The sequence below is a fragment of the Gymnoscopelus microlampas genome (genome assembly GCF_963454915.1).
Source record: "Gymnoscopelus microlampas genome assembly, chromosome: 13".
Classification (NCBI taxonomy): domain Eukaryota; kingdom Metazoa; phylum Chordata; class Actinopteri; order Myctophiformes; family Myctophidae; genus Gymnoscopelus; species Gymnoscopelus microlampas.
Window position 1 is genome coordinate 33173211 of NC_139950.1, and position 12199 is coordinate 33185409.

General features: G+C 42.6%; 1 protein-coding gene across 1 annotated transcript in view; it reads left to right on the plus strand.

Annotated features, from left to right (window-relative positions):
• Positions 1 to 1928: 1928 nt before the first annotated feature.
• Positions 1929 to 12199, plus strand: part of LOC311058624 (ryanodine receptor 2-like) — a gene marked incomplete at its 3' end in the record, with an annotated part of 134165 nt that continues 123894 nt past the window's right edge. Inside the window, exons 1-6 of the mRNA XM_084076085.1 lie at positions 1929 to 1952; positions 4299 to 4418; positions 5206 to 5304; positions 8383 to 8457; positions 8665 to 8743; positions 9219 to 9331. Coding sequence (XP_083932211.1) covers positions 1950 to 1952; positions 4299 to 4418; positions 5206 to 5304; positions 8383 to 8457; positions 8665 to 8743; positions 9219 to 9331 — 489 coding nt within the window. The 5' untranslated portion in view covers positions 1929 to 1949. The remainder of the gene's footprint in view (positions 1953 to 4298; positions 4419 to 5205; positions 5305 to 8382; positions 8458 to 8664; positions 8744 to 9218; positions 9332 to 12199) is intronic.

Sequence of the window (12199 nt, forward strand, 5' to 3'; positions counted from 1 at the left end):
CAAATTTGATCCGTGAGGAAAATGGGTCTGGAGCTGCAAACGTCAACGATGAATGTTTACAAATATTGTTTTGTGAAGTGGAATCAATATTAAATGACAGACCACTTACCACATCAACAGATGATCCTACAGATCTTGAGGCGTTGACTCCCAACCACTGTTGCTAATGAAGAAACAGCCAATCATGCCACTTGGACTGTTGACATAAAAGAAGACTCCTATGTGCACGCCGAAGGTGGAAGCAAGTGCAGTAACTTGCTGACTTGTTTTAGGAAGAGATGGGTGCGTGTGCACCTGCCTCTGCTTCAAGAGATGGGTAGTGAGTACCCGGTCTGCTTCAAGAGCCACGTCGGTGTTGAGAAGAGTCATGAGAAGGTGGAGAGATCTAGCTTCCTGTTTCAACTACAGGGGAATAACACTGCTGTCTATACCAGAGAAGACCTTCAACAGAGTGCTTTTAATTGGGTTGAAAGATGCTGTTGACCCACACCTCAAGGCCATCAAGCTGGTTTCCTTAAGAATAGATCCTGCACGGACCAGATTGCAGCGTTGTGAGTCATTCTGGAGGACTGACCCACAGGAAGTTCAGGAAGGGATGACCTGCAGGGTGGTACACAGGCAGCAACTCGCCAATGCCCTCCATGTGAGGACAGGAGTTAGGCAAGGCTGCCTATTGTCACGTTTTCTGTTCCTGCTGGCCATTGACTGGGTCATGAAGACAACTACATCTCAAAAGAAATGGCATCCAGTGGACACCTTGGACACAGATAGCTTCTTAATCGTGTCATACAGGGTCTTCATGTTCCCATGCTGTGCTGCTCCCACTGCCAGAGGCATCCAGCGCCTCTATATAGCTCCTCTTATCTGACCTTAAACTTCTCCTGACTGTTCTGCTGTTTTGCTTCCGTGTACTCTACTTGGGCTTTTGCTTTTCTGGCCTGTGTGTGACTGTTATTCCTAGCTGCCTTCCTCTGTTTCCTCTCCTCTATCCTTTTCAGGGTCTCTGCTGTCATCCATTCCTTGTGGCTATGCTTTGTCACAGCCCCTGTAGCCTGGCCTACCATGCAGGGCCTGTGTTGTGTCTTGTGTACTCTTGTCTGTGTCCCTCACAGGGCCTGTAGGTTGGGGAATTGGGGTGCAATCAGGTGCATTGGGAGCACCTGGCCACTGTTCCCAATGCACCTGATTGCACCCCAATTCCCCAACCTACAGGCCCTGTGACGGACATTAGAGATTAGCTGTACACAGACAGAATGAGGGACGGACGGACGGACGGACGGACGGACAGAGGGCAAAACATACTCTCTCGCCATGCCTTTCGGCCTGGCGGAGACAAATATTGTACTTTTACTTTGCCATTATTTGAAATTTTAGTTACAAGTTACTTTGTAGCTTTTGATCATTCCAATACACACATAAACCACTTCAGCCCTATATATATATATATATATATATATATATATACATTTCAGCCATTTGAAAATAGCTGATTTACAAGCTCACACTGCGCCACGATGTGACACATTGTAAGCTTGTAGATCTGCTATTTTCAAAAATGTTTTTTGAAAGCTTGTGACATGGGACATTTTGATACCAATATTGTACCTTTACTCAAGTAAATGTTGTTACTTGTGTAACAGTATTTCTCCACTGCAGTATTGATACTTTTACTTAAGTAAAAAAAAATAGTACTTTTTCAACCACTGCATGTCACAACTTTTTTTTTTTGTTGAAAATACAGCTGTTAAATAAATGCACCTGCTAATCATGTGATCTGGTTAGTCTCCGCCCACAGCAGCAGCTAGCCCGCCACCACATGATTGATAGTCCAGTTGTGGTCATGGTGTTTTCCTCAGCCACTTGTTCTGTCCAAGACAAGTCCCACTTCGTTGGTTGAAATGACTGATGCTGCAGGAGATGCCGGGGAAGATGAGATTCAGTTTCTACGCATGGTGAGTGGGTTGACAAATTGAATGCAATTAGGCCTACGGTTTAGAATACTTAATACCACTTAAACCCCATATGGGTAACCTCGTCCTAATCCTAGTGTATTTTCTGTTATTTTGGGGAAAGCTTTCGATGAAAATGGCCAACAAGCTCACAGTGCGATGCGTTGTGAGCCTGTCGATCTGCTATTTTCAGCGAAAGCTTTCCCTACAATACCGATGTTGTGGTTTAAGAAATTCTCAGAAGCATAAAGTGCATGTCGTCACCTGACTGACGCATCATCTTCACTATACGTTGTTGCCAGACTGAGCATTAAAGTCATAATTAACGAATAGGCATAATAATAATAATAATAGGTATTTTGGGCTTTCCTTCTCTTGAAATTATTTTGTGTAGTAGCTAACAGTTAAAAGTCTGGAAGCTCTTACTTGAATACGCTTTTATTTTTAGCTCTTATCATCTATGCACGAGATCATAGAGGCTCCCATCACTGGACACTGTTGTGAGGCCTCCACTCACAGCTCGCTATCATTGACCTCCTGATAAGAGCATGTCACAGGGAAAGTGGCGCTGAGACTGTAGCGTGCGCGCGCGCACACACACACACACACACACACACACACACACACACACACACACACACACACACACACACACACACACACACACACACACACACACACACACACACACACACACACACACACACAGGTTGGCATTAACATACTTGTGAGGATTGAGGACCCTGAGCAAGTAGGCCTAAGTATACATTGGCATAACTCCTACCCTAAGTATGGGTAAGTCAGGAATGTGTCCACAGTTAAACCGGCAGTGCCACCATGTTGTAGATCGGGGTTTCTCAAAGTAGGTGCCGTGACGCAAAGTCCAGGGGTGTCGCTGTATACACCGATAATATTTGACTTTGTAAAACAGACCTTAGTTGCACTGTACTTGATGAGTTCTTTTTCAGTCCACGCCAAATCTCTACGCGTTGGGAGCTTGTAGATCTGGTAATTTTGGTGAATGTTCCCCCCAGAATAAGGATGCTGGGGTTGAAGTGGTTAAATGTCAAGTATAAAGTTATTTTCAATCTGTGCCAATAGAAACTGATATTCTCTCATGACATTCTCTCGTGACATACTGTATCTTAGGGAGAAAGACTTATTTACATATTTACGTAACTTAACATGACATAAATAGGGCTATAAAGTAACAATGTAATTCCAGGGGTGCCGTGGATGAAAAATATTTACAGGGGTGCCCTAAGCCAAAAACGTTTGAGAACCACTGTGCCACTGTTGCAGACTATCATGTAATTTTGCTCGACCCACATTCCTACAGTATATGCAGTGTTAGAAGCCTAATGTCAGTCTAAAATCCAACACTTTTAACAACCTTGTATTGGAAGCTCAGCCAAGTATTTCTCGCCCTCAACCTCAGCTCTCCAATATGTGATTGATTTGGTCTAGTTCACTGCACTCTCACTGCACAAATATACCTTGAAATAGAGCCCCCGACAACCTGCTCCCTGCCTGGATACCCAATACTGTACTGTCTCATGTGTGACTGACAGTTCTCAGAGTACTACTGATATGGAGAGTGGATTGGAAGGTGAGTCAGAGGCTGCACCATAACCCCAATATGGTAGCATGCAGCCCGGGTACTGAGGTGTTGGTAGATCTTGGTTGGAACATGGAGATGGATGTGTTTGTTTTCTCTCCTTAAGTTGGTAGTGAATGAGCTAGTTAATTTGGTCCGTTCTTGATAGAGCTTTTGTTTGGATGCGTAAGATAAGAGTGATTTTGTGTGTGTGTGTGGGGGAGGGAATACCAAAATGCTCGCCCCAAAACAGTCGCCCGGGGCACATCCGGCGGTATTTTCCTAAACGTAACCTCAGTAAACTATGCCTAAACCTAACCTTATTCCTAAACGTAACCTCCAGTAAAACATTGCCAAAACCCAACCTTATTCCTAAACATCCTCAGTAAAACAAATAAAAGAACCACTGGGCCATGCAAAAATGGGGGCGAGCATGTTTTGGGGTGAGCCTTCCGGTAACGTGTGTGTGCATCCACGTATACAACAAGCACAGATCTGTATGAATTTACAGTCACATTGGGTTGGCCCTGTGCCTTCACACTGGCCCTGTGCCTTCACACTGTGATGACCCACTGGGCCCAGTTGTTACATTGGATGTCAATGGGGTCTTGGTCCTCAAAGTTTTTACTCCCCTCTTAGAAAAAATGGACGCAATATCATTACTGGAATTGGTGTTTGAACAAATGAGACAGCCCCTATCCAAACTTGAGTTTGTGTTGAATGCTATGTTTTTGTGTGTTTTCCTGGGTCAGGGGGATGAAGTGGTTTTGCAGAGTACCTTCACCTCCCAGCAGGAGCACCTGAAGCTGTGTCTTGCCGCGGAGGGCTTTGGTTGCAGGCTTTGCTGTCTTGAGCCCACCTCCAATTGCAAGGTAAAATAGGCTTACATCAAAACCAAATCCTCCTTAACCAACACTAAATGAAAGTGAAATGCAGTCCTACTTAAATTTGCAGGAAAGTGCTGTCAGCCAGATAAGGATTTTAAGAATGATACATTGAGCCGAGACATCACCAACAACCAGGATCAAATTGCAATTAGCTAATGCAATTAGCTAATTAATCAGCCATCTCTAAGTACATATTACCAGTGTTGATTTGGTGTATCGGTCTCTGGTGGAACGCTATTTTAAAGACGTCACGCGCACATCAACACCTACACTACAGGTCACAAAATGGATAATTGATATGCATCTAGACTCATTCCTATGTTAATTCACCTGGTGTGACACTCGCCCTTTGTTGATGTGTGAACTTAAGGGTTGTTTTAATCGATGCATGTGCGTGCTCCTGCTCAAAAGACTAGTGGGACGGAGTGTTACCGCATCCCATGACCAATGCAACACTGCATATTACCTTAGGAAATCTTATGTTCACCTATCAAGCACTCTTTTATTAGTAGAAGTGCAGTCACAGAAGAAAATCTCCTATATCGTTTGTCCAACATACATTTATGGCATGCATAATTGCATATTAAATACAAACATTTAAAGAATTTAGTTTTACATGCAAGACATTAATATGCATGGCATGTATTTGATAAACACGTAACATTTACCGGTAGTTTGAATACATTTTGTGTGGTTACTTGCGGTATTGGATAATAAGTACACAATGTTCTGAAATCTCTGACTTTGCTATGTTGTTCACTTAATTTTACAGAATGTTCCTCCAGACCTGTCGGTGTGTGCCTTTGTCCTGGCCCACTGTCTTTCTGTCCGAGCCCTTCAGGAGACACTGGCCAAGTACCAGGCTGCAGGAGTGAGATTCTGTTCTACTCTGATTCTTGCTCTAAATTAATAGTGTGCTTTTGTGTAATATTTCAATGTGTGTTACATCTGTCAATGCCTTTTGTTGCATATCTTCACTGGCAAGGACAATGGCCCTCATTTATCAACGCGGTGTAGACCAAATAATGGGCGTACGGCGTAATCACCGCAATTTTCGGCATTTATCAATATATCCTGACGTGGGCTTTATCCTACGGTACGCTGAGATCTCACGTCTGGTCGAGACCAGTTGTTGACGTTGGCTGCACCCGTTTATTCCATTCTAGACCTGCGGAGCACCATTGTCTGACTGTCTGACAAGCATCTGGACACATAATCCACTCATAAATGTGTATATCTACACTAATAAATAATCGCTGTGAAAATATATCATTTTATAAAGTAATTTAAACAAACTGCTTTAACAGTCATTCAGATAAGATTGTAGATCTGTCTGTATTGAAAATAGCAGATCTACAAGCTCACAAGCCAGCATTGCATCGCGACGCGTTGTGAGCTTGTAGATCTGCTATTTTCAAAAATATACGAGCGCTTTTGCGCCGGGAGTCCCGCGGCCGGGACGGCACCTTTTCATGGACAGTGAGGTATTCAAACTTACAGTAGCTTGTCCTATGTTATGGAGTTATGTCATAGAGAGTTATGAAGACTACAACCTGGCTGGGTTAAGGATATAAACCCGACGCTCCAATCTCTTATTAACGTGGGCGGCACGGGATCACTGCAGTCTGCAGACCGCCCGAGTCTCATGGGGAATATAGCCTACTACATGAATGCTTTAGTGTAACTTGAACGGGCACTGCTCGGTATGGGGTAAATAAATATACAAACGTATTCCATTCATGGCGATGTAATTGGTATCATCATATGTCATTCATGTAGGCTACAAGCGTAACGTGACAATTATATTGTACCGCTACGGTACGGAGTGTGTATGTGTGTGTGTGTGTGTGTGTGTGTGTGTGTGTGTGTGTGTGTGGAGACAGAGAGGGCGTGTGCGTGTGTGGCGAGGCGATTCTTATTGGCTTTTCATGTCTTTGGTCGTATTCTGGTTCGTCTTCATGTCGTAAAATCGGGGCGTTTTGAGATTTTTTAAAGGGCGTGTTATTTAAATGACGCTCGTTTCAGCCGTGACATTTATCAACGCTGGGACCAAGTATAAGCTCGGATCAGCTGTGTAGGATGCGTTGATAAATGTGACTTCGACGTTGGTGTACGGCCGAATATATGGAAAATATACGGCGGTTTATACGCTGCGTTGATAAATGAGGGCCATTGTGTTTTGCCAGGGCTTAATCTGGAGTTCCATCCATTGTATCGGTGGAAAATGTGAAATTGATTTTTTTTTAAATCAATTCTTTCAATCAATTTATATTTTTTTCATTTTCTCTCCCCCCCACACATTTTCTTCAATATCAGTTTTCTTACTTTCTTGTCCCAAAAATAAATAAATAAACACAAATATATACATGATATCAAACTAGGTATAGACAATAGGATGTGAGAGATTTCTTTTAATACAAATAAACAATCAAAAACAATAGAGACAGCAAAAATACTTCAGAGATGAGTTATCCAGATTCAGGAAATAGTCACAAGTTATACAAGTAAGTAATGAATTAATTGAGTTGAAATGAACCCTCCATCAATCACATACTCCACTACAGATATACACAAGTTAGGCAATCATTTGGACAGAAACAAAATATTGAGGTGTCAATTAACCCTGGAAGTGCTGTCAGATTCTCAAAATAGGTTTTCTGTTGAACCTGAGCCACATGGCGACAGAAGGAGGGGTTGGAGATTTCATTGGCACATTGCATAAATATGTTGGGTGTGTCTGTCTGACAAGTGCAAGTACACAGACAAGCAATGAGTAACAGTTCATCTCAATTTAGATGCAATTGAGATGCTACTCACAAAAACATAGTAAAAAAAGTAGCTGACTAGAAATGTTTTAATGTTTTAAAGTCTATCCAGCCGGCAGCCAGTGTTTGTGGAACACCCAGGGGAAGAATACAGACAAATATTTTGAGGTTCACTGAAAAACTAAAACACAATTGATGGCAACTACTTCTGTTGGAGACAAAATGTCAACAGCAGAAGTTGTATTTTGATGAAGCACACGCAAGAATTTGGCCCCCACCCGCACTGATTTCACAGTCTTCTCCTCTGCCTTTATATCGGTACAATGTGTACTTAGCTGAACCAGTGATCTAAGAAGTGTTGCTTGCACTTTGAGTCTCTTCTCACCAAACATGGCTGCAATAGGCAGGGAGTGGTTATGAGTGAAAGTTGACAGTAGTGCCACTACAAGGGCCAAACATTCATCCCACTATGGTCAAGGTTTCTGCTGGAGAATGGAAGCACGTGCCCCAACCTGTTACACCTTATTAGAATCATATTATTGTTCCCTGACCCTACCTGGCAGTTTTCAGTCATGAAGAGATCATCCACCATTGAAGATGATCTCCTCAAGTCACAGAGTTGTGCTCCTGCAGATTATCAAAGCCAAGAAACAGTGACTAAATGGTGGGCAGCTGGCATTACCAAAAAGAGACCAGACATTTATCCATATGGTCCAAGGAATGAAAAATATACACTGCAACCCCCCCTGACTCATCATCCACATCTTCAAACCAGTTCAGTGTCTGTGACCAGTCCAGGGCTGCGCGTGTATTCTCTTTTGAATTGGGAGTTTGTATATTTGTCATTAATTCAATAATTCAGTTAAATAAACTACTTTTTATTTATTTCACTGATAGGTATACTATGTCTTAACAATAAAATCCACCTTAATACTTACTGTATGTGAAATCAATTATTTCCGTTGACTTATTTGATTTGATGATGGCCTTGTTGCCCTGGCATTTGGTCTTTGTGCTCTCAAAGACCAAAGTGGTCTTGTCCCTAAAATGGTGAAATTCCAGGCCAAAATTGTAGTCCATCTTTGAACTGTTTTGGAACAACATTGATATAATTTCAGGTGATTATTAAGATTTTATGCTGCATGTATAGTAAGGTATTGTATTCTACTTTGTGTGTTTTACAGGCAGAACAAGGAGGTGGCCATCGCACCCTCCTGTATGGGCAGGCAGTGTTATTTCAACACTCATACAGTGGCATGGTGAGGGATCATATTCATATTACTGCACGGATAATAGATCAGAATCTTTTGTTCTGTCTTCTCTCCTTCTTAGGGTATATAGACAGCAAATCTTTGTTCACACAAATTATGTGAGGAGAATTCAATGGGGCACTTGAAATGTTGAATTAACACGCTGTCTTCTGTTTCCATTCTATTCTATGAAATTCACTTTCTTTTCATCGCCAGTATCTCAGCTGCTTGTCGTCTTCAGAATCTTCGACCGATAAGCTAGCATTTGATGTTGGTCTACAAGAGGATGAAGCAGGTATTTATATAATTTATACAATTATATATTCATATTATCTCTCAGCGTTATGGAGTGTCTCTATACATAGAGTCATACCTTTCTACAACTTTCTGTCTCTTAGCCATGTTCTTTCTTTCTTACACTACACTGACAGCTCACACTCTGCTAATCATTCATGCCACTGTTGTGTTTACTCAGATTGCTACACTAGTCCAACCTCCACCTGTTCATATTTGTACACAGATTCTGTGTACAGTGTGCAACCTATTTCTGTCTGGTTTGTGCCATAATGCCAAATATGCCAATATGCTGAATAAGCCAATACGCCAAATACAACTGTATAACTATTTGTTGCAATAAATGGTTCTAAATCCTTTGACCTAAGTGTCTCTGACTGAATTACTTACCTACATCTTTTAATCCTGCAATATATTTGCTGCCACAATGGAAAAGTTGGACAAATGTGAGATATGTGTGTTTTATGTGTGTTCAGGTGAGGCATGCTGGTGGACGGTTCACCCAGCATCCAAGCAGAGGTCTGAGGGTGAGAAGGTGCGTGTTGGAGACGACCTCATTCTTGTCAGTGTGTCCTCCGAGAGATATCTGGTGAGTCAGAACTAAAGTTACTTTAGTAATGTTATAGTAGTGTTATAGGCGGAATAGATCCTGGTTAAAATGCTGTATTTAGACACATCAAGAAGTGGGCAATGACAACGTCAAATCGAGTATTTTTAATAAACTGGTGGATGTCTCCAATAAATGTAACCTTTAATTCTAATTGGAAGGATGTTCCACAGTAAGGTCCCTGTATAAAAAATTGCTCCAAGCTACGCTGTTCACTTGTGGCACCTTGCATGAGCGCACTGGCCCTGGTGTTGTGACCATACTGAGTATGAACCATAGGCATATGGGAGCCCAAGTAGTCAAAGACACAGCTGATGATGATATAGGTACTGCACTCTCGCATCGCATCGATAATACTTACATGTATAATTTCAGCTGGTCCACACTGTGCTGTACTGGCAACAGGCCTGCCTTCTTGAATTTGTTACTTCCTATATGAGTTCTGGGAGCTGCATTTAGTACATAACAAATGTTATGCTGTATCACCTGCATTGTTATTTAGTTTTGTTGTCGAGCCACTGTCCCATGCATAACGGGTGTAATCAAAATGGCACTGACTGTATCAGTGTCCAGGGCGCTTTTTATAGTTAAAAGAAGAGGAAGTAGCCTAATAATAAATGATTTGTTTTATCCTTTTGGCTTCATTTGTTTGTGTATATTTGCATCTATGCAAATAATAAGGTTAAAAGGAACAGAGGCCTTTAGTGGCCGAATATTTAGTGTCATTGGAGTCAGAACAATGAACACAACATCCTCATCTGAAAATAATCAACAGGTAAGTTTAATAGGTGCGAACAACAAGACTTGACGCAAAGTGTCTTCTTCTGAGTGATTCAGCATGGGAAATATGGGAACATATTTATAACCCTCCCTATTGAGAACAATTGTCTTCCTGATTTAGACGCAAAGGTTCTAAAGAGTTTAGTTCATAGATCCAAAAACACTGTCCTGAGTAATATATGATATCACAAGTAAGACGCGCAAACGCTGGAAGCGAACGCAGCTCGAAATATGTTGCAGGTGTGTGCATTTTAATCAGAGCATTGTCTACATTCCTGCGTTCTTCATGGCCACACTGTAATGCAGGCGTCTGTGTGTGTGTGTGTGTGTGTGTGTGTGTGTGTGTGTGTGTGTGTGTGTGTGTGTGTGTGTGAGAGAAACCCTGCTCGGCACTCTGGCGCACTCTGGAGGCTGCACACAGGCAGTGCACGCACACAGACAGACAGACAGACAGACACACACACAAGCTGAGCAGGATTTCATAGTAAGCTCCACTTGGGCGGAGGCGCGCCTCCTTCCGCGTTCACAACCACCTCTGGGGGAAGTATTCATTTTCTCAATGCCCCAAAACTTACGCGACTTAAAGCGAGGCAGGTAAGCCGTGATTTGTGCTCACATAGGGGACGTGCAATTGCATAATCCATGTTGTTGTCCATCCATGTGTGTGTTGTGCCTTGTGTTCCGCTCTTCTAACTTTATGAGCTTGTTTTGTTTGTCCCGCATAGACTAGACTCCAAGCCAAGGACATTTAAAAAAAAAAATATATATCTTTATTAGCTTCACAGTTTTGACATGAATGACATTTGAACATCTAGGCACCATTGGACCGATGGGAGTGAAACTGCGCACGCACATTCCCAATAGGCCAAGGAAGAACCTCTGCCCCACATCGCTGGAGTTATGTGATCAAGATGTATCAGTCAAATTTAGCAGATTCCATATCAAATGGCTGTAAAAGCCTTCCAAATGTTAGGGACCCTTGGTAGGCAACCCGGCCTGGTGGAGATCTGAGCTTTTCTAGTTGTCTCCGCCAGGTCGAAAGGCATGGCGAGAGTATGTTTTACCCCCTGTCCGTCCGTTCCTCCGTCCGTCCGTGTGTCCGTCCGTCCGTCCGTCTGTCTGCGAGCGGCTAATCTCCGACACCGTTGGCCCGCTCACTCCGAAACTTTGCACACACACTCCCTGGATGCCAATTCAGAACCAAATTTTTCTCATAGCCCTGTTATAGCACCACCAGGAGGCCGATTTGTGCAAAACCCATTTACTCCTACAGATTTTATCCAAACGTCATGCAAATCGGTATACAGTATCTCTATAGTCATGTGATCAACACGGATCTGTCAGATTTTCCATATTCCATCCTCATTGGCTAAGGTTGGCTTCCAAAGTTTGCAGGATTGGTCCGTTTTGAACAAAATGCCTCAAATCATGAATGCTGCTTGCGATTTCCGTGAAATTTCACACACACATTCTCACTAGGCCGAGGAAGAAATAGCACCCTTTTCACATTGGCCTGTTATAGCGCTACCAGCAGGTCTAATATAGCAAAACACATTTTTGGAACAAAAGCCTCAAATCATGAATGCAGTGTCCGATTGCCGTGAAAGGCCTAAGAAGAAATGACACCCTTTTCACATTAGCCTATTATAGCGCCACCAGTAGGCCACAATAACGTACCTGAGGCGTAGACCTGTGCTCCGAGTAGCACTTTTTCTAGTTCTGTATTTATTTTACCTGTGCGTGGATGTGTAAAATATTTAGTGTCATTGGATACAGGGCCGTGTTAATGTCAAAATGCGCCCTAGGCAACGGACAGTTTTCGGGCCCCCCCCAGCGCACATGCACGCGCGCGACATTTTGCGGTTATTTCGTGGATTGTGGCCGTTTTTGGGTTAGGGTTAGGGTTAAGTTAGGCTTATGTTATTTAATAAAAAAAAATAAAAAAAAAAAAAAAACTTTTAATTTTATTTTATTTTATTTTATGAGTGCATTTTTCGCATTTCCCCCCCCCCCCCCCCCCCGACAATACATGTGCCTACATTGCCTGTGCTTAAACACGGCCCTGATTGG